The sequence below is a fragment of the Tiliqua scincoides genome, chromosome 2 (assembly GCF_035046505.1).
Source record: "Tiliqua scincoides isolate rTilSci1 chromosome 2, rTilSci1.hap2, whole genome shotgun sequence".
In the NCBI taxonomy this organism is placed as follows: domain Eukaryota; kingdom Metazoa; phylum Chordata; class Lepidosauria; order Squamata; family Scincidae; genus Tiliqua; species Tiliqua scincoides.
In genome coordinates this window covers 96,554,485-96,577,342 of record NC_089822.1, presented here as the reverse complement: position 1 = coordinate 96,577,342, position 22,858 = coordinate 96,554,485, and the positions used below count along the sequence as shown (strand labels likewise).

General features: G+C 43.4%; 1 protein-coding gene and 1 pseudogene across 4 annotated transcripts in view; both read left to right on the top strand.

The window, feature by feature from the left end:
• The window catches only part of RNF38 (ring finger protein 38), an 87,036-nt gene that overhangs the window by 37,604 nt on the left and 26,574 nt on the right, over positions 1-22,858 (top strand). Inside the window, exon 2 of one of the 4 annotated variants that reach the window (XM_066616724.1) lies at positions 10,473-10,543. In XM_066616724.1, coding sequence (XP_066472821.1) covers positions 10,473-10,543 — 71 coding nt within the window. Of the gene's footprint in view, positions 1-10,472; positions 10,544-21,439; positions 21,684-22,858 lie in introns of those variants that run through there. The other 3 variants (XM_066616726.1, XM_066616725.1, XM_066616727.1) reach the window with 3 other exon arrangements.
• Positions 5,848-5,964, top strand: LOC136642496 (5S ribosomal RNA; annotated as a pseudogene).

Sequence of the window (22,858 nt, the reverse complement as noted above, 5' to 3'; positions counted from 1 at the left end):
TTTAATAATTCTTTGTGGAATGCTCTTGTTTTCTCTTTTTTTTCCCTCTCTCCCCACCCATTTTGACACTGGTGACTTTGCATTGATGCCCTTCATAGGTGCAGGTTTTTATAGGTGTTACATATAAATTGTGAGTGCAACAAGCTACAAAGGTGTAACAAATTAACAGTCTGCCAAGTTATATCTTATTCCTAAAATGTGCTGCAAGTACATTTTAGAGTCATATTGTTTTGTTAGATAGTCTTTGGGAAGAAGATATTTTTTTTACCTACAGTAAGTCTTTTTCCTTACAGCAGCACATAACCCAATTATCTCCCCTTGCCATACTAGTGCTCACCAATTCCTCTGTCCTTGCACTCATTGAGTCTAGTACATGTTAAGAATACCTTGCTCGCTTTCCATTCATACACCTGGTCCCATGTTTACAGTGAAAATAAACTTTGCCTATGAAGCCATTTTAGTTTTCTACACTTGGGGAGGATTGTAGCTTGTTTCCAGAAATGGATTGGCTTGCTGTGACAGAGTTAGAGGCCTCCTGAGCTAATGTTATGACTTGCTAGAAGGGAGGCCTGTGTATCCTGATAAAAATAATTGGCAGTTTCCTGTTTTGAGCTGTGCATGCTATTGCTATGGCATATTTTGTCTGGTCCGCTTGGCCAGGATGCTCCTTTATTAGGAATGAGTCCCCTCGCGGGGAGGAGCTGTAGCTCAATGGGAGAGCATCTCCTTTGCATGTATGATCCTAGATTCAGTGATAATTGTCTTCAAGGTAGGAAAAATTCTGTCTGAAACTTTGGAGAGCCACTGTCAGTGTCAACAATACTCAGCTAGACAAACCACCAGTCTGACACTCTGTAAGGCAGCTTTCTGTATTCCTCTCTGGACCTTAGGAAAGTGTTCAAGGGAAGGAGTAGATTCATGGAACAACAGGAAATGGTTCTGTGGCAAGTTTTGTTTTGTTTTTATGAAAAGTGGCAGCAGTTCTACAAGCTTGAAATGTCAAGTGGAGAAATAATTACTAGAAAACAGAAAAAAATCAAACCATAATAAATTGTTAATTAGGATACAGGCTAGTTACATAGGACATAGATCTGACTCTCACAATGATGGTGTAATGGTGACTGGCTAGTTTGTGTGCCTGGGCAATGATATGAATCTGCTTTCCCTTCCAGTTGAGATAAATTATTTTAAAAGTTGCCATGAATTTTCTTACCTAAAAGTAAATTTGCAGCTAGGATTCAAAGAACTGTACAACTGTTTCTGTGCACCCAAGGCGACTTTGGATGCACCAAGGAGGAGTTAGTGTTGTATGGTAAAGCTGTGATTGAAAACAGAGGGCGGTTTCCAAAGATAGTTGTGGTATAAATGGGGGGGGGGATGTCTGTTCTTCAGAGAGAAGTCAAAAATCCGACCAGGAATCTGCAAGCGCTAAAGCAGCTTTTTGGATCTGAGCCTTCAATTTTTTTTCCACCTTTACACACAGTGTTTATGCTTTCTAGGGTTGTCATTGTTTTCTTTTGAAAATCACCATGTTCTATATGCACACCATTCTCCTTACTGAATACATTTTTGGGGGTAATGTACTCATTGTACTGCATTTACATGAGACCTGCCTGCCCTTCTTTGTGTTGAAGCTTCCCTCCTGGGGCACTTTGAAGAACTGTGTGAGGGGGAGGCAGGGAGGGCTGAATCCTTCTGGTGCCAGTTGCTGCTCCTCCTGAAAGCACCCCCCTCTCCCCCCCCCCCAACCAGCTATGTTTATCTCTATTAGTGTGTTAGATTCCTGATTGTGAGATAAATACTAGTCTGGAACTCCTGGAGGGGAGAAGCAGCTCCTGAAAACCCATATGGAGTAGAAAAGATGGGTAAGTAATCAAGAGTGCTTCTCCTCTCTCCCCCTCTCCCATTGGTTCCTCCCAACGCAATGTTTGGGTGGGACAAAAAGATATTGAGGCTATTATGCATTTGCACACTACTGGTTTGGATCTTTAGTTCAGATGGAACTAGTAGCGCCAAATACAGTGACAAATGGTAGAACCATGCAGTTTTCATTCATCTGAAATCCAACCCTGCTCTGATAGAAAATAAAGGATGACTTTGCTATGTTATCTCCTATAGATCACACAGCAGTATACGTATATTAAAATGACTTTGCATCAGATTACATAATCGGTTCACAGAGATCTTGGTGTCACGGCAAATTAGCTGAGAAATGTATATGGGAAGGGGAGATTACAAAAGGCAAGAATGGCCAATTGGAGGCCAGATCTAACAAATTTGGCTTTTGGATCATTTTATCTGGCACCTGGTGGCTTGACCGAATGCTCACCAAAGTGCAGTAAAAAAAAAAACAACTGTTCTTAAAACTTAGGAGAGCTTATATGCTTTAATGTTGCTCTATGCTTAAATGTACTTATACTGGAGGATGCCCTTACCACTAGTGCTGACATCACAAAGGGGTTGGTTGTATGTATGCAAAAATCTCTCTTGCTTCCTCCTTGTCACTCTCTGGATAATGTGCAATTTGGCCACTTTTGTCCTTAAATGATCTGAAAATGGACTGCTGGCACCATTCAAGATGTATCCTCTTTATGTAACTGTAAAGGGGGTGAGTCTTTGCCCCCTTTTGTCAATTGCTTATTGTAGTTGTTTGTTCTAGGTCTGATGCTGGAGTCCTAGTACAATAGGATTTACACAATAGTTGTGTGTGAATGAACGCACACTACCTGACATACGAACAGTAAAAACTTAGCATTTCATGCTTCATGAGTAGAAAATCCAGAAAGGATAGGCTCTTCATGTGGTGTGCATTTTAGCTGACAGGTCTCTTCTTTCATTTGTCTTATTATGGCCAATGTGGTTGCCATTTATTTACAGCTGATATGTGGAAATAATCTTTTGAAATTAAGTAGACTGGTACAAAAACAGTGGCTTGTGCTACCTTAGCAACTAACAGTTTTATTGTTGCTTTAGCATTTGTGGGCCCTCCTACTTCATAAAACACATGAACTCCGTCAGTCATGAGGTGTCTTGCTTCCGGGTAAAATGTTACAAATCAATGCCAGTACAGTGTACAGCAATATCTTAAGCTGATTTGTAGAACTGGGCAAGTGCCAAATTGACTCTAACCATTTCAATTTCAATTTTAAAAAAGAATAATTTTACCATATTTGGATATTTTGATATTTAATAAAAATAACCTATTTTTATCTAAACTATACAAATAGTTACTGTTCTTATAATCTTAAACTGGTGGTGACTGAATATTTTTGGAACGGGTACCTCAAGTCAATTGTGAGATACTGCTCTGATATGAACAGCCTGTATGGCCACCAAGTGCCTTGTAATAATGTACTACGGCTTGTCTTCTGAGATGGGGAGCAGGCAAGAGGATGGGTGCCTTATTGAAGATGGAGACCTTTCTTATTTTGCATATTTCAGTGTCCCAACTCCCACTGCCTGCGCTTTTGAGGCACCCATCTTTTGGCTGGCCACCCTCTTACTATCCTGTATAAAGGGTAACAGTGAATTTTGCAGGGTTTCGCAGGGTTTGCTACAATTTAGAATTAAATTTTGTTTCTTTTTAAATCTCTGATTAATGCATTAGTCCCATTGGTGGTTTCAGCCATATTTCTAGCAACTGCAATTATATGGAGAGCAATAGAGTACGTATCTATTATTGTGCTGTAAACATTTTAATCTAATTTCAGAATTGGGAATTAGTTTTGTTTAGCCTGTGGATCATAAGAGCCAAGTTACATGAACAGCTGCATTAAAAAAAGAGATAATTGGTTATCATGATGACCATCAATTTCATGGTACCCAAGACTAATCTTGAATTAGTTCATTGTTTACAAACAGTGGCGAGAAATGACCAGAAACAGACATGTAAATAGATTTGTTTGAATATTGGTTTAAAAGGGTATGGGAGACGGTTATATTTAGTAAAATTAACATGTATTTAATTGGCATTAAGGGAGATGGGGAAAAATAGGACAATTTCTTTTTAAAATTGGAGCAGGATTGCAATGTATTTGAACAAAGGCACTGTACTAATCAGAATGTATTTATAAAACTACAGCTGTTCTAGCCTGTTACAAAATAATAGTTACTTTTTGAGGCTAATTTTCATTAATCATAAAACTTATTTTTCTTTTCTTACTTATATGTGCATATATCTTTGGGATACAGAATTTATGCAGTGAGGTGTTTTTGTATTTATATATGTATATATAGATCTCTCTTTTAACCTTAGCGTGTATGTTTATCAGTGTGAGAAAGTATACACTTTGGAGGTTACTATAAAGACAAGGAAAACAATATCTGCAGCAACATCCAAATTACTGTCAATTTTTTGTTGCTTAAACCACTTTGTAGTCTTTTTCACAGAATATGTATCCAAACAGTTTACCTACCTAAGTTTCAGCAACCATTATCCCATTTTATTTTTCACACTTTTATAGCACCCTTCCTCCAAAGAGCTCAGGGTGGTGTCCACTGCTGCTCCCCTCTTAGGAGAGACTGAGAGAAAGTGACTGGCCCAAGGTCACCCAGGAAGCTTCGTGGGTGAGGGGGGATTTGAACCTGAATCTTCCAGGTCTAAGTCCACCTCCCTAACCAGTACACCACCCTTGCCTTTTTGTGAGTGCTTGCCAGTTCACAAATTGCATGATATGAAATCCATGCATCTTAAAGCTAGGAGGAGGTGCACCAATGTTTACCATGATACCTGTCATTCTGTCAGTTTATTGTGCAATTTTATGGAAGTTGTTGACATAGAGGTCATGGCATTTAATGCTATTGCCTTGTCCTTTAAAACTGCTTAACAAAATGCAAAAACCTAAAGATTCCGAAATAAGATGGGAATTAATTCCCTGGATATGAACTTTTCTCCATTCATAATTTGGTAAATTCAGTGGTATTTGCTAATCAAAGATAACTGTTCTGAAGTGCAATAGAAATCTTCAATTTGTAGCATGGCTGCTGCAGAAAACTGAATCTGTGCAATGAGGTCTCCGTGTGGAAACAGTTTAAATCCATGTGGAAATGTTTTCACATGGGTCTACCAGTGCTGCAGGGTCAGAAGGCACAGGTATGGGTTACTTCCCACAATTTCCCACATGTAGGAAGGGGATTTAAGCACTATCATGGCCACATAGAGCTCCCAGCATGCAGATGTAATTTGTAAACCAATGTTTTGAGCTATGTCTTTTTTCTATAAAATACCAAGAATTAAACACCATGAAGAATAAAATTATGAACCTTTGATAAACTTCCGAGGCTGCTTGTAAAAGTGCTTCCGCACAGATGAGATGGGTATCCTACTGGCATGGGAAGTCAGGATAATGTGCTGCTCCCCACACAAATCTCTGCTCAAGTTTGCTGATTCATTATACTCCTGTCTGCAAAACCCTCCACTTGGAAGTGCCATAACAGCCAATTGAAAGATAAACTCTTCATAATGCCCTTATTACCCTGTGTGTATAGAGTCACTTGTTTTCAAATTCTTTCCCAACTATCCTTCCCTGCACCAGGGTAGCTTGCATGTCAGGGAGAAGGTGTGCGATCTTTTGAGTCTACAAATGAAGCTAAGCAGAAATTACTTTGTGCATTTAAGAACTGAATACAGTATTTGCCTGCCTCATAAGGCATTTTCAGCTGTCAGTTATAGATACTTACAGAGTTATATCGTGAATTAAAATACGGTGCTGCTGTTGTGCAAAGATTTTTTTTAGACAGTAAGTAATGCTGTAGCAACATTAAACAAAACAAATGAAAAAGGCATCTGATTAAGAGGAGACATTCATTATCTCTAAAATATGACTTGGAAATTTTGGTGAGCTCTACCACAGCAACTGTTACCCTGCACATGCCCAGTCTCATCTGATCTTGGAAGCTAAGCAGGGTCAGGCCTGGTTAGTACTTGGATGGGAGACCGCCTCGGAATACCGGGTGTTGTAGGCTTATACCATAGTCTTTCAAGACTGAAGGTTGCCAACTACCACCATAGCTAAGTCCAAAGCAGATGCAATACTAAAATTCTTTGAATGCTGTGAATTATGGAAAGAGAAGATGGAGCATGCTGTGGGCTTGTAGGTTTAGCGATAGGTACCATTAATGTCTGAACTGGACCCATACCCCCTTTGAAACAGAACAATAAATTATAAGCATAGCATGTGTCTATATAGTAGCTTGCCTTGTTTAAATAAAGAATAACTAGTTTTTGAAAATCAAGGAGAGAAAGTGCTTTAAAATTGAGACTGACAGAAGGGAAAAAAGGCATTCTAGCTAGAAGATTGGTACCTACTGTGAGACAGAACTAGCTTTAACTGTAAGGACAGACAAGCATCTTGTAGCCTTCATGTTAAAAAGGTGTATTCTGAATGGAAACTTGTGGAATCACACTCCTCACAGATGAAAGGTTCCAGGGAATGTGGATACTCATTTGCTATACTCACAAAGCATATTTCCCAAACTGAAGCCCTCCTTGTTACAGATCAAACTAACTGACTTCTCATCAGCAGCATGTGGTATGGCATAGGAATTGGCTGTTCAAAGAAAAAGGCCAAAATCCCACTGGACATGTGCGAGCTCTTGGGCTTGCCTGAAGAAGTTCATTGTATACCAGCCAGGATATTTGTGCAGCCATGACATGAACTGTGTTCCAATGGCTGTGGTAAAGCCAGCAAGTTTGCCTGTGGAGTGACTCAGGCCTTAAATGATGTGAATTGGCTCTAGTCCATGAATGAACAGCATCCAGAGGCCAAATGCTGGGTAGGGCTCAGCATGTTTTCACTGAATGCAGAGTAGTGGCTTCATAACAGAACACTGATTTTTTCCATATTTTATGCTGATCATGGAGGAAAAGAACGGGCAGGGAAGAAACAGACTGGGAAGTTTATGTGACTTCAGACCAAGAAAGTTCTTGTGGCATAATAAAACTAGCAGCAGTTGCTGAAGAACCTTCTACAAGCTGTGTTTTCAGCTTCGTGGACTACAGAGGCATTAAGTGTATGGGTGGAGAAATGGATGAAAGGTGGTCTTTGAGAACTGTGTAACTTTTCCTCTTCAGTAGTTGGAGGCAAAAATGCAGAGCAAGTCAGGCAATATTACCGGTTGAGCCTCATTATTCCTGAGGATTCCGCTCCAAGCACTCACATGAATGGCAAAAAAACGAACCATAACAAATCAATTTAAAAAACAAAGTTTCTTTGCTCTGGTGATTTTAAAAATAACCTTGCTAACCTTTGAGATGTAAGGTAAGAGTCATTAAGAAGACAATCCATCAATCAGTCCTCCACCAAATGCTTCACTCAGCCCTTCCCTTCACCAATGCAAAGTGATGACCTTTCTTTCACTGCTCAGGGGGAAGGGAGGGGTCTCTGGAGAGAGAAGGATTGATGGACTGTCAGTCAGCTGCCCCCCCATTAAGGAGGCTATTGTTAAGACTGTTCAGTTTTTAAAATTGATTTTAAAGGGTTGCATTTTCCCCTTCTCCAGGGATCAGCACATTCCATCTCATTTGCAGTGGCCATTCGTGTTGAGTCAAATCCGTGTATAAATAGGCTGGACCTGTATATCAGACTTTTAAAAGTTCTTGTATAAATGAAAATTTTAAAAAAGATTACTGTAGATGACACCTTGGTAACAAGTCATTTAGAGCCTTAAAGTGTAATCCTGCATGTCAACTTCGCAATAAGTCCCATTGTATTCATTGGGCTTACTGCCAGGAACATACGTAAGGATTGCAGCTTTAATCCAGTGGAAAGGACATATTAGTGAATTGTTGCCTATTTATATATTAGTCTGGTCTCGAGTATTCCTGCAGGCTCATTACATGTTTGTGGTGCGATATGAGGTCTGACATTTCATAATACTGTGGTTTGTAGCTGATGGTGTTTACATCTTCAAGGTATAAACATACATATGCCATTTTAAAACTGCCTTTGGTCTTTTGGTACATATTTGTACATGGGCAGAGAATAGAATGCTTGGGTATTAAGGTTTTATGTTTAGTTTTCTAATCAAGTTGTATATTTTTCAGTTCTAGTTACCATTTTTAATAGCCCACTTTGCATTGGATGCCTAACTTCCGTGAACTGTGTAATCAAAAAGATGCAAAATTGGCTACAATAGTCCTCCGGCATGTGATCACATTTTCAGTGTGACAATGATGCTGTCCATCTCAGGCTGATTTATCTAAAAGTGAACAGATTTCATAACATTAGCCTACTCAATTCAGAAGTTACACTTTATATTTTGAAGGAACATAAAATAAGTGTATGCCAACTGTCTCTCTCTGTATGCTCACACACCACCCGTGACTCAACTGCCTAGTTTTGCCAAGCTGGTTGCTTTAGTGCAGGGGTGCCCAATAAGTCGATCGCGATCTACCAATCGATCGCCAGGCAAAATGAGTAGATCGCAGGCTTCTCTCCCGTCCACACATTCCTGGGAGTGAGCCCCGCCCTGGGAGTGAAGCATCCCTGGGAGTGAGCCCCGCCCTGGGAGTGAGCTCCTGTCCACACATCCCTGGGAGTGAGCCCCGTTGACTCTACTGGGGCTGACTCGTGAGTAGTCCTGGAGAGGAGCCGCTGGTAGGCTTCTTTCCCGCCCACGCATCCCTGGGAGTGAGCCCCGTTGACTCTCCTAGGGATGACTTACCTTTCCTCTGTTTTTGCACTGGTATGTATGGAGATCTGCCCCCCCCCCCCACTTCCATCTGTTGGTTCTGTGTGCAGGGGGTTTTGCACTGGTCTTGCTGTGATGTCTATACAGAGATCTTCCCTCCCCCACACCTTTCCCTTGTTTTTGCACTGGTCTGTATAGAGATCTGCCCCCCCCCCATTTGTATTGGAATCAAGGAAGATCTGGTAAGGAGGTAGATGTGGTGTCAGCAGTGGCCCCTTTAAGGGTAAGGCCTGGGCATCCAGCAGAGTGTGCTGCACAGCTGCAGCCACTTGAAGGCAATAGGGCCCTCAGATATAAGAGCACCTGAGGCAGGAAGGGCTCCACTTATTTATGTGAGTCAGCCTTTTCCTACATGAAGATCATTAAGTTCCACCATGACTGATGACCATTTGGAAGTGTGCTTGAGGCTGGCTGTCAGCAGCTACTGTCCGGACTATGCGTCCTTGGCTGATTCACTTCAGTGCAAGTCATCAAAGTAAACTCAAGTAATTACAAAAAATGTTTATAGTTATGTTGTGTTGTGCAATATTGGCTCATGCGGTTATGCAAGGTACACCAACATATATTGTACACATAAATGTTATGATGGCGCGAACATTGTAAAAAAACTCTGGTAGATCTCTGGGCCTTGCTGGGTTTCAAAGTAGCTCTCGAGCCAAAAAAGTGTGAGCACCCCTGCTTTAGTGCATCAGGTTGAAAAGTGATACTTAAGAAATATAATAGATTTTATCAAAACATTTCAAGGGATTGGAACTGGCAGAATTACTGGAATTTTTTTAAATTCTTTGGGTAAGTAAGGATTGGGTTGCCCATGTACAATCTTGCACTGGAGCAGGCAGGCCAGTGGGCCTGTGTTGTATCTGGCACGAGTTTCAGGCAGCTTGTGAGTCAGCCCAAGGCAAGGGAATGCTTTCCCCTTACCCTGGGGAGAGCCACAGCAGCCCAACCTAAATCAGTGGCGCAAATCTGAGCAACCTGGGAATGGGGCTAGGACCTGGCCCAAGTGCTGGATCCTGGGCCCGCCTCCCACTCCCCACCTACCTGCCCCTGGGAATGTCCACTGCCTGCCTTGCCTCAAAATGCCTCCCTCCCACCTCCTCCCCATGTCCCCCCAGATCCCTGCGCTGACCTAGCTCAGCTGATGCAAACTCACCTTGTCCCGGGGCCTGCCTCAGTGCAGGAAGGCCAGTTCACATCTGTGCACCGGCCAAACTCCGCTTATGTCAGCAAGAAAATGCTTTACAGCACTTTTGCAACAACATTGGGTTGACGCGAGGGACTTGCGTTGGCCCAGGGCCCCTTTGGTTTGCACAACTAAAATTGACAATGAAAATACAATATTTCATTTCTACATATACAATAAAAAATATTTTCCAGAACATTTGTAATGGTGAAACCTAAAGGAGGTATGTTTCTCTTCTTGATTTGTCTAATTTTTGTTACTGACTTTCTCTGAGAAGCTGACTTGTGCTTTAGTTTGGCAACAACCCAGAAAGTTAGAGATGTTTTCCTAAAGTCACTTGGTGAACCTTCATAACTAAGTAAGAAGCTGAATTTGGGGTTCCTGTATCTCAGCTCAGCTTACTGCACCACATACTCTCTTCACCTGCATATGGATATCTTGTTGAACTGCAAAAGAAAAGTGTAAATTGTGAAACTGGAGAAAGTGTTCAGCCATGATTCTGGGACAGGGAAGATGCGTTAAAGATATGTGTCACAGCAGCTAAAGCTTTAGTATACTGTGTTCAAATATATTCATTTTCTCTCCACTTTCCTTGCAGGCGGTGTTGGTGCTTCCTTCCAGTGCCAGCTGATCCATCAAGACCACATCTGTACTGATGACAGTGACAAGGTAAGTAAAAAAGTGAATTGTTTCAGATATGGAAGTGACAGTGGCTTTCTCTGTTTGCAGATCAGTAAAACATTGAGTTATTATTTAATATTTACACACTGACTTTCACCAGAAAAAAGTTTACGGAATGGTTTGTGAATCTTTTCGTTATATAATCTGAAAAAGATTTTAGGCATATGCCTGCAGTGGCCACTGGTAAGGATGCTGTGGTGAAATAAATAGGAGTGGTTGCTTTTTCACTGCAAAAGAGAGTCACCACTTTAAAAGTGCCTCTTTTCCCATTACCAGTTTTTCTAGCAAAACTACAATTTGTCTTATGTAATAATTGATGAAAGAGGCATATAATGTAGTTTGTTTGAAACTGTTGATTTTTTTTTCTAAGCAGACCCGATTGGCGTCCACTAGATCGGGGTACCCAAACTGTTGGCTCAAGACCCACTAGGGGAACTGAAAACAGGCTGCTGTGATTGTTGTGGTGCCGCTGCCCCGCAAATACTTACAGGGTTCCCAACTTCCTTGTAGTGGGAAATTGCTTGTACTTCCGAAGTACAGTGTATCATTTGGTTACCTCTGCTTTGTAGTAAACCATGAGGGAATGCTGGAAACAAAATGTTCAGTTTCTGCTGTGAATCTTCCCCATGTTTCAAGAATGGAGCTAAATGTTTACACCACAAGACTGTGTTGACTAAATTGCTGTTTTGAGCATCAAACATTTGAAGACATAATGGATATCCCAGGCTTCATTTGTATGCATGCGTACTTCTCCTAGGTTGGGTGAATGTGGATATATCTCAAAAATGCTGTGTTCGTTTCTAATAGTGGTGTTTAAATTGGTCAGATTATAGGCCAGATAGTAGATGTGATTCTGTAGGGTGAAGGAAAGTACAGAATGTAGCAATGGGCCAAAAACTTTGTTTCCTAAGAATAGCACCTATTGTTTTGAAATAGCAAGGTTCTAGCTCCGATTGATTATGAAGATTATCTTGAAAATGTTCTTGTAATGATCTGAGTTGGTAGTAGCATTTGCAGCAGTATGAAGGCCAGAGCCTTCCTGTGCATGTCATTGGGGAGAAGGACATCCTCCGAAGCAAGTAAGACTGGCACAGAGGCAGGGTAGGGGTTGGTGGACTGGGTCAGATAGGCCGTACCAGCGTGTGCCATATCCTAACCCTGGACCTGATCTGCTGACACAGATCAGCACTGACTTGTGCCAATGATATCACTGGTGCAGGTCTGAGTTGACCCGTTTCGGCTGCTAGGGCTTACCCCAAGGAGACCTCCACCAGCTAAAATTCCCCTGCAGGTTGCAGCAGATCGCTGCCAGTGCAGATGCATTGGCACAGGGGAATTTGGTTAGGACTGGGCTGTTCAATATTTTTTTGGAAATAATGTCTGGTTTAATTACTGTTGGACCTGGACCAGGAAGATCTAGGTCTAATCCCTGCTCAGCCATGAAGCTGCCTGGGTGACTTTGGGCCAGTCATTCTCTCACCTAACCAACCTCACAGGGTTGTTGTGAGGACAAAAAGGTGGGAAGGAACCATGTACACCACTCTGAGCTCCTTGGGGAAAGGGTGGTATACAAATCTGAAAAGTAAAGTAACACATGAGATTATGTAGGACCTCTCTTTCCCTCATGGACCGAAGAGCTGTGGAACCTTATTTAAAGTTGTTTGTCCAGTACCAACACAACTGTGTTTATTTTCTTGGAAAACAGTAATGCACAGTGTTAAATAACCCTTCTTGAAATACTTACCCTCTTATGGATTTTTAGTCTATTCCTAGTCTACTAGAAGTGTTTGGGGCTTTTTCTAATTGCCAGGAGTAGAGCACTCCTTGAAAATGCTTTTGGAATTTAGCAGCACTGTATTTCAATACCTGGAATGTTTGGACCTGATTCACTTATTTGATACAGAACCTGGTGTGATTTAGGAAATTCTACAGTCTAGTTCCTAGTATTGCAGGATTTTTCCCCTTGCATTTGTTGTGATTCTATATTGTATCTAAGACTACGGAATGTGATAAATGTTTACAGGTGGATATATGGAATAAAATACCCTCCCCCCCCCCCCCAAAAAAAAATTCCTTTCAATGAAGGGGAAAATACGTGAATACCTGGAAAGGTATGATGGAAGACTTGAAAAATTAGCTTCTTCATAACAGCTGTATCTTCCGGCACTGTATATCTTCGCTTGACTTAAGTGTTCTGACATCTCAGTACAGTGTAGAGCTGAACTGTTATTGCTCCATAAAATAACATAGGCCCTGTAAATGAAAAGGCTGTTGTGTGTATCTTTTTAAAATTGAATGACTTCTCGATGTCAAAGAGCCAGGTTTGATTGCCTTCTCTTTCTGAAAGGTAAAGACATTGTAAAAATACTGTTTAGTAATGTTCCCCCGAGGTGTGAAGAGATAGGAAATGATTTTATAAGGCTAGTGAAACCGCATGTTTTTTACATTAGGCAGAAGTATATTCTGAACATGGTATGCGTGCATCCCATGTGACAAAATGGATATGTAATCACTGGTTTGATTATTCTGCAGTAACATAGATCTGCTGAATCTAGATGAGGGCAAAATCAATGTTTTTCTAACCTGTTGGTCTCAGACTATATTCTGGGGAACCGTGGGCTTTCTTGGATGCTTATCAGGAGCTCTCAATGAGAAGATTAGAAGGAGATGACAGGCTCCCCAGAGACAACTTGCCTGCCCACTATCTATCTTCCCCAGCAATGTTATAGCAGCAGGCGAGTGTGGGGTGTGTTAAAATGCATACTCGATTCATGTGGGGGTGATGCAGGTGATTGAAGGACTGAGCGAGTGTATCATGTCAATTGAGTATGCAGTTTAGGGGCCAAACTTGCACAGCCCTGCATTTTACAAGCTAAATGTAGCTGCTGCATAGATCAAGACCATGGTGTGCAGGGGAGGGGGGAATTTAACCCTCTCTCACTACACTGCAGCATCTACAAAAATTGCATCCCCTGAGCTGCTGTTAGTCCCGAAAGAGAAATTTCTGTCAGCACCAATGGAATGTTCTGATCAGGAGAGTGATTTTCATTAGGACCATGGCACAGTGGAATTCTCTATTTCTCTGTGCCACCAGCCTGATTGGTCCTCCCACCATTGCTATTTAAAGTGTAAAATAACTGCATGCACAGACACAGGGTCATACAGGCGTGCCCCGTATCCATTCCAGAACTCTCTATAGATACATGGGATGCCTCCCCCCAACCTCTGGAGGGGAGGGGATGGTCCTCTGAGGGCTCCAGAGGGACTTCTGAGCCCCAGAGATGCCACACATGTCTGCTTGTGGCCTCTGCTGGGCTCAGAATGACTGTAACAAGGGGGAAAAATGTCCCTGTTTTGCTGGAAAAACTGGAAGTGATGTTTTTATGCCTTTAAAAGGCATTTTGAGGGCTGGGAAGCAAGGCAGATGTGCATGGTCTCTGTGGGACTCAGAAGACCCTCCCTTCTGAGGGACCTGAGGGCTCAGAGGGAACTTCCTTCACCTCCAGGGGCCCCTCAAAATCCAGATCTGCAGATATGTGAAACTGTGGATATGGGATCCATGGATATGGGGCCCGGGGGCCCACCCTGTACTACATGTTTACCAGAGCATATAGTTAAGCTCTAGATTGTGTTTCAGAAGATCCTGGGTAATGCACCAGGACTCTGTAGCAGTTGTTAAGAAATCCTTCAGAGATAAGTTGATGTGGAAAATGGTCCTTGAAATTAAAACATTTAAGAACTCTACCCTAACTTTATATCGGAAAGTTCCCAGATGTTCTGTATTGCTTTCCCTACCTAATCTATGCAATCAGTCCTCTACATATTGTTATGCACTCTACCCTTCCCCAAGTGGGATTGGTTTCAGGGGCAATTTAACCTGCATTTGGAGGAGATATCACTGGATGCTTAACACACTACTTTTTTTGTCTGCAAATATACCAGCAGAGCAGAGGCCCGCTGCATGTGGACTTCTGGCAGCAGACACACCACCTCACATCAGTTCACCAGAAAGGCCCTGGGATGCTCTTTTCCAAAACTTCTTTTTCTTCACTTGCATTCCTTGAGCTTTCTTTTGGGGGAGGGGGTCAGGTCACCTCATTCAGGCTGTAACTGTAACACTCAACACAAGCTGTCCACATTTCCACCCAGTAACTCCTGTTGAAGAAACATCCCTCAAGCATCCTGGGCTAGTAAACCAGTATCCATTGCAAAAGAAACTTTGGCCCTCATTCCTAACAATATTTTTGCACATCATTCTCAGCCTCCTCTTGCAGCATTACTTTGGATTATTATTTTGGTTCTGTTAGATTCTTTGCTGATAGGAATGAAAACTAGAAAATACAATATCTGTTAAAGAAATGTAAGGCTTTCTTGGAGTTGTTTAGGAGCAAGTATTGTTTTTCTTTGGAGTCTATATGCTCAGCAGATATGGAGAAGGTGAAATGATGATGATACTCATTATTGGCTTCTCTGCTTTGCCACCCGAATCCCTTGCCACTCTTGTATATAGGAAGTGAAGATGTCTTTGGTTATGAGTTGACTGTTCAGGGCTTTTTCCAATTAAACTACTCTTTCCTCTGGGGATGGTGGTGCTGTTTCATTGCACTTCACTAATGCTAGCCACACCGTGGAGCATTTCCATCCTCATAATGATGGGAGATAGGTTTTGTGTATATGGCTGCAGGAGAGCTTTTCTTTTTTTAAGCTTTCAGAGGTATAGCTGTGTTAGGCTGTGGCAGCCAACAGTAAATATTCTTGTAGCACCTTTAAAGACTAAGGGCCCAATCCTATCCACACTTGCTGGGAGTAAGCCCCATTGACTCTAATGGGACTTACTTCTGAGTAGACATATAAGAACATAAGAACAGCCCCACTGGATCAGGCCATAGGCCCATCTAGTCCAGTTTCCTGCATCTCACAGCGGCCCACCAAATGCCCCAGGGAGCACACCAAATAACAAGAGACCTCATCCTGGTGCCCTCCCCTACATCTGGCATTCTGACTTAACCCATTTCTAAAATCAGGAGGTTGCGCATACACATCATGGCTTGTACCCCATAATGGATTTTTCCTCCAGAAACTTGTCCAATCCCCTTTTAAAGGCGTCTAGGCTAGACGCCAGCACCACATCCTGTGGCAAGGAGTTCCACAGACATGCATAGGATTGGGCTGTAAAACTGATTGTAGTGGGTGAACTCTGAAGCTACACTAAATTTGCTGGTCTTTAAGGTACCATAAGATTCTCTGTAGTTAACATCAGGGATCTCCAAACTTTTTGACCAGGCCACATCAAAAATCTGGCATGGTGTTGAGGGTCAGAAAAAAAATTTAAATATAAAATTTATTTAAATTAGAGATGGAACTTAGATGAGTGAATAAATGAATGAATGGGATCATTCATTCAACCTCTCTGGCCCTTGAATACCCTCCAGATGCAACCAGAGCATAGTTCCGGTCATGTTTGGCCAAGTGGGCCAGAGGTTTTCAGGAGACTAGAGGCTGGCTGTGGGCTGCATCTGGCCCCCGGGCTGGGGTTTGGAGACCCCTGGTTTACATTTATCATGTTGTAGCATTGAAAGGGGGAGTGATGAGTCGGACCCTTTTAGGCACCAGCCAATAGTTACTTGCAGTGCTGGTGGAATTGTACAGCAAAATTTTTGCTCTAGAATTTGCACTTGAAGGGCCACAAATCAGGGTTTGCCAGCCACCTGGACTAGGACTTTGAGTGCTGTGGCAGTGCTTTGCATGTCATTTGGCTTGATCAGTGATGGCTCTGCATTACATATGGGTGCACATATACCCATGCACATACACACACCCAACTTCTGCCAGTTGGGCAGATTTCAGCATCTGGAATGCCATAAATATTTTGTGTGAATGGCTTTTTAAAAATCAGCCAAAGCAAACTCTACACCTAGCTTGTATTCTGTTGAAATTTCCCCTGGGTTTTTAGTATTACTGTCACAATTCAGCATTGTCTGATCTGATCCGTTTCTGGTCTTTCCTTGTATATGCCATCCACTAGAACTTCTTTCTACCTGAACTAATATAGCAGCTTGTCGTTCCCATGGTGACTGGCAGCAGCATTAGATAATGCCATGCTCTGTAGCAGCTGCCAGCAAAAGCCAGGCAGCTACCCTGGTATTTTTGGCTGGGTCTCTGCTCTGTCTGGCTGCTATTATGAGGTATGCTTTTGTGTTGCATATTTGAAGAGGTACAATGTTCAGTTTTTTCTCCCAACTCAGTAATGTAATTTTGAACTACATGTGTGTGAAATGTGTTTGCTATTTTTGTGTACATTAACAAACATTGATGTCCCAGTGAGGCGTTGTTGTTGTTGTTGTTGTTGTTATTATTATATATAGTGAAACAAAGATGTGTGTGTATTGTTTTTAATACGATCATTACAAAATATACAGCATATTGTTACATGCAGCATATGTGACATTAGGTAGTATTTGGAATAAGTTTAGCATTGAGAGGACACAAACCTTTGCATTGTGTCAGTGCTCTGACCCATCCATTTAATTTAATTCTGTTATGATCATCCTAGGGAAGTTGTCACTAAACAGCCAGTAAAGTCAAACTGGAAGTCAGAAGGTAGTAGCAGGTGGAAAAAAAGGAAGTTGCTCACATTGCATTGCTGTATCTTTTTGGAGGGGAAAACTTCAGCCACTGTGTGTTTAGATATATTTATTTCTGTGTGTTCAGATTAAAAACCACTGGTTAATTAGCCTGTAAAATTAACTTTAAAAATAAGGCAACCAAACTACTTGATCATCGTAGCTAGTAGCAATTTTACATCTGTTAAAAGTGGCCTCTTAAGTGGTGCAGTGTTCTGAGCTCAGTGGGTGAAATGATCATTGGAAAATAAGTGAAACTGACAGCAGGAAGTATTTCTCTTGTATTTGCTCTGTAGTCTTTTAAACCAAGCTGGTATCACCTGAATATATGGACATCTTGTCTGTGTTGGAGAGAAGTCACATTTGTTCTAAAGATCTGTCCCGCTATCTTGGCTCGGTCATGTCGTGAGAATGGATGATGGCCGGATCCCAAAGGATCTCCTCTATGGAGAACTCGTGCAAGGAAAGCGCCCTACAGGTAGACCACAGCTGCGATACAAGGACATCTGCAAGAGGGATCTGAAGGCCCCTCAACCTCACAACCTTGTTGTGGACCTCAACAAGTGGGAAACCCTGGCCTCTGAGCAGCCTGCTTGGAGGCAGGCTGTGCAGCGTGGCCTTTCCCAGTTTGAAGAGACACTTGGCCAACAGTCTGAGGCTAAGAGGCAAAGAAGGAAGGCCCATAGCCAGGGAGACAGACCAGGGACAGACTGCACTTGCTCCCAGTGTGGAAGGGATTGTCACTCCCGAATCAGCCTTTTCAGCCACACTAGACGCTGTTCCAGAACCACCTTTCAGAGCGCAATACCATAGTCTTTTGAGACTGAAGGTTGCCAACTACCAAATATTTTTAATCATTCTGTAAATAATTTTCAAGTTGACTTGGATTCTGTTATGAACAGCTCATCTGAGGAAGTTATCCCACTTAACCTTCCATGCTTTGGCTATGGACCTTACCGTAGAGGTAATACCAGTTCGTAAACTGCTATTTCTCCTTGAAGTTGAGGGGGTTGTCTTTAGAGGAAGTGCTTACCTAAGGTGCACCCCTTCGTACTCTCCACTTCTGTGCATTTTTTTTCTCAGCTTGACCCAGAATCCGCCTCTCTATCACGCAGTGACAATACTTAAGTAACTCGGTACATGGAGTTATATTGGAGCTTGCAGAATTGCATTAGTTCTCAGAGCATTAATTTTTTTAAAGTTATTTTGGTGTAAGAGGGGAAAACATAAATGAAATGAGGAATAAGTAGCTTTTTAACTTTTTAACTTCTGTATTCTGACTCTTGAATTGATGGTAGACTTTGCAGAGCCAGTCAGAAAACATAATTAGGCTAAAAACATGGCATGTGCACTATTGCACTGAACTTCTGATCTATAGCATTTGCTTACCAGGAATTTGGAAAATGAAGGTGTCCTAGGATACACTGGCTTGTGTATGTGTATTTTGGTCTCAATTTTTAAAATGTGTGTTAAGTTTGATTAGGCTACCGTTGGCAGCCTTGTACACTTAGTGAAATGCAGGATAGAATTGGAAACAAAAATGTCTTTTTCCAGGTGTATCTGAAATTGGCCTGCCTCATGCCCTCCCTTCATGCCTCTGGAAAAAAACTTTCCCACCAAAAATACACTTTAGGAGATACAATTTTGCTTTGAGGCTTAACCAAATGTGGTGCAAGGCTCCTCGTTGGATGCTAATTTGAGTCTAGCTAGCCAAAAGTTAGCTTCAGAGTTGGCCCTGACCTGTATGGGCATTAATTGCTAGAAGCAAATGGGCACTCATCTCTTTTCCAGTTATATCAGGACAGAGATTGTCTTTTAACAATTGTTATTTTAGGTATAATATCAGTCAGTTGCCCAGTTAAACTGGTAGGATTCTGAGTCTGGAAAAACGAGTATGAGACAAACTGGAGTATAGCTGCAGTTTTCTGGAATATGATTAACCTAGCATGTTCTCGTGGCTGTGTTAGTTCAGTTTTAATTTCTGGGTAGCTTTGGCATAAAAAGTATCTAAAAAATAGTTTTTCTATCAGATTTTTAATATAGTGAAGTGACTGCAAGCTAATAGCTCTATAGGACTGGTTTCTTTTCTCCCCTCCCCACAAGATTAAAAATGACAACCAGAACTGTGTGCTCAGGGAGTTATTTAAGATTTCTTATGCCAATAGCAACACAGTTTTATAGTCACTTTAATGCCTCTCCAAAAGATGGAACATCCTTATTCCAAAGCACAATTTTTGCCTACTTGATAATGGAGCAGAAAGTAAATCAATGCCTTCTCATTTGCTTTTAGATGTCTGGGGTATATTTGGGTTTGCATGAGTTTATTTTTCAGGGCAGGAAAAGATGTATAAGATCAAAGGAATGAGAATAGTCTCAAAGTGACACAGTCCCAAGTGTGAACTTCTTTTTACAGATCAGCATTTGCAGGCTAATTTTAAAGTGCAGCTTATGTATTGTCCAGTTACTTAAAAGCATAATTCAATTGGTCTTTTGTTTAAAGGACTAGTGCATGTCACTAAGCAGTTGTTACAAATATGATGTGATTGCTTGGACTACATAAAATGTGGTGATTGAGCAATAATGTTCTTTAAAAGAGGTGCAATGGAAAGACTGTTTCCCCAGAAATCTTCATCAGGCTGGATGTTAAAACCGCAAAACAAACCAAAAAGTGAGCTGCATATGGTGCAATAACCTTAAAGTCTGCAGTTCATAACAAAATTGTGAGACTGGTCTGAATATTTCCAGAATATTGGGGGGCAGTCAACACTTTTTATTCCTTTCTTGAAGCAGGCCTTTGTGTGTCCTGAAGTTGTCTTGCAACCTTCAGAGGCTGTTTCAACTGTGCATGGAAACCTCCATCTTTTGTTTACAGGCTGCAGCTTCTAACCTGATGGAGACTGTTATGGGATTCTGAAAGCTTGCTGTTTGATTGATCCCGATAAAAACATTTCCCTACTTCAGGCTGCCATTTATCACAGTTGCCTTCTCATCAGTCCAGTATGGAGCCAGAGATCAGTGTCTAGCCTAAATTGGGCGCTGACCAACAGAAGTCTACTCAACTTGTCCTATAACTCCATCTTCAGATAGTTGTAAACTGCACTGTTTCAAGGCACCCTGCCCAGCTACCCCCCCCATTTTGCTTGTCAGCACCCACCCTGTTGCAGTTGTTTAGAGCTTCAAAAGCCTGCTGAAGAGTTTTGACTTCCTGATCTGTCCTAATAAGAATGTTTCGAGAGTGTGGCTCTTGAATGGTGTTGTTAGTCTTCAGCACCACGAGATTATGGATTTGTGCTTTTGCGTGACCTTTCTGTGTGTGTACACAACACACCTGAAATGCGTATGAACTTGACCTGCAGCTCTCTTGTGCCTTTTTTAAAGCATGCTGAAGAGTTTTGACTTTTGATCAGTCCCAATGAAAATGTTTCCGGACTAGAGTGTGGCTCTTGAATGTTCTGTGTTGTTAGTCTTCAGCCCCACATGATATTGCTGTTTATACAGATTTGTGTGTGTGTGTGTGTGTGTGTGTGTGTGTGTGTGTGTGTGTCTCTCTCTCTCTCTGTGCCTGTCCACCTCTGTGTCTGTGTCAGTCACTGTGTCAGTCAGTCTTTGTGTGTCTGTGTGAATGTCAGTCAGCGTGTGTCTGTGACAGATTGACTGACACACGTACACTGACTGATCATACAGACTGACGGTGTGAGTCTGTGTGTGTCTGTGTACACAACCAATCCTGAACACGTGTGGACTTGTACCACCCGTCCACCGTAGAGAGTCCCGTCCAGGCAGGGCCGGGAGGGCGCCAGGCGCTGCTGCTCTCTGTGCCCAGCAGCACCCGGCTGGCAGGGGAGGGGCAGGAGGCGGCCGTTACAAATTGAAACTAAGAACGAGGCTTCCGCCCCCCCTCGGAGGGGAAGGGGCGGGGCTCCCTCCAGCCACGTGCGCAGGCGCCGCACGCAAGGCCTTGAAAGCGTCCCTCGTTGGCCGGCCTCCCGCGTCACCCCGCTGACGTCGAGGGTCCCGCCCCCGTGGCGGTCTCCGCGTAACTGGGCGAAAACAAAGGAAGGCTGCTCCGGTAGGCGGGGGCGCGAGGAGGGAGGAAGGGTGCCTGGAAGGAAAAGAGGAGGCGGGGCCTAAGGGCTCCTCGGCCGGCCTGGCGGCGGCGATTGGTGTTCCGGGAAGGCCTTCGTGGTGACGTCAGCGCCCCTGCCGGCTGAGGGGAGGGGCGGGGCCAGAGCATCATGGAGAGCGGCCGGGGCGTCGGGCGGCGTCCGCGGGGGGAGGAGGCGGCGGGGACTGTGGCGACGGCGCGGCCGGGCTCTCGCTGAGAGCGGGGAGCGCGCCGCGGCCGGGCCCCTTCCTCCTCCACGTGATGGGCGGATGGAGTCGCGCTGACGCTGCCGGAAGCCGTTGCGGGGGGCGGAGGAGGTGTGTGGAACGCGGGCCTGCTCGCGCAAGCCGTGGCCGCCGCCGCCCCCGGGGAAGGGGAGGCTCCCCGCGCCTCTCCCCAGGTACGGCTCAGCCCCCCAGGCTGCCCGGGGGGAGACTGGAGAGGACCCTCCGCGGTGGGCTCGTCAGGGCTGTTTTCTCGCTCAGTGCCGAGATGGGCATGTGGAGGAAGGGGGTCTCCCCGTGCCCTGTGGGCGCTGAGGTGTGGGGGGAAGGGGGGCCTTCCTGTGCCCTGGTGGGGGTGCTGAGATGTGGGGGAAAGGGGGCCATTCCAGTGCCCTGATGAGGTGTGGGGAGAAGGAGGTCCTTCCTGTGCTCTGGAGACAATGAGGGGTGAGGGGAAGGGGGTCCTTCCTATGCTTTGGGGGTGCAAAGATGTGTCCTGACGCAGTATGGTGGGAAGGGGTCCTCCCTGTGCCCTGGGGATGCGGAGATGTGGGGGGAACAAGGGGGAGCCCTCCCAATGCCCTGCCTGAGTCACACTTTTTTGGGGATTCCCCTAAACACACAATAACAATAACCCACATCCAGAGTGATGAGATGAAGACAGAAGGCAGACCTAGTAAAAGTGACCAATATCAAGAATGGGGGTCAGAGGGTGCTTTGGATTTTCTCAGTAGTAACCATAAGAATGATGTGTAGGAGTCTCGCCTTTTGTTTCTGTAACTTCAGCACCCATTGATGGTATATTGTCACTTGTGCCTCATTCCAGAAGGCTTACTGTCGTTTAGTGTTCCTCAACCAGTGGTGCCACCAATGGTACTTGAGATGGTGTCTGGTGGTATTCTCGGGACCGCTGGACACCTGGCAGCGAGACTAGGAACATGACCAACAAACAGTGGTAGGAGACTCCAGAGCATGTTTTTCTGCACTCAAAAGGCTTCAAAGTCCACCTTGAGCCTCTTACTGGTGTGTGTTTGTGTCACATCTGGCCTCCCAACTCAGAAGTAACTGGCAAATATGTCATTACCATTTCCTTCCTGGGTACTTAAGATATGTGGACCATGGGAAGTAGTATGGTGGAGGACAAACCTTGAGCAACACTGTTGTAGATTAAGTATACTTCATCTCACTGAGTTTAATATTTTCCACATATTTTTGAATCTAAACACTGTTGTTGAATCTGGTGCATTCCTAAGCAACAAAATTGACAGGTCCCTGTCTTGTGGCACCTTGAATCCAAATTTCAACAGTGGGGGAGTAAAGGATAAGACTCCCCGGATGCACACAGATGTCA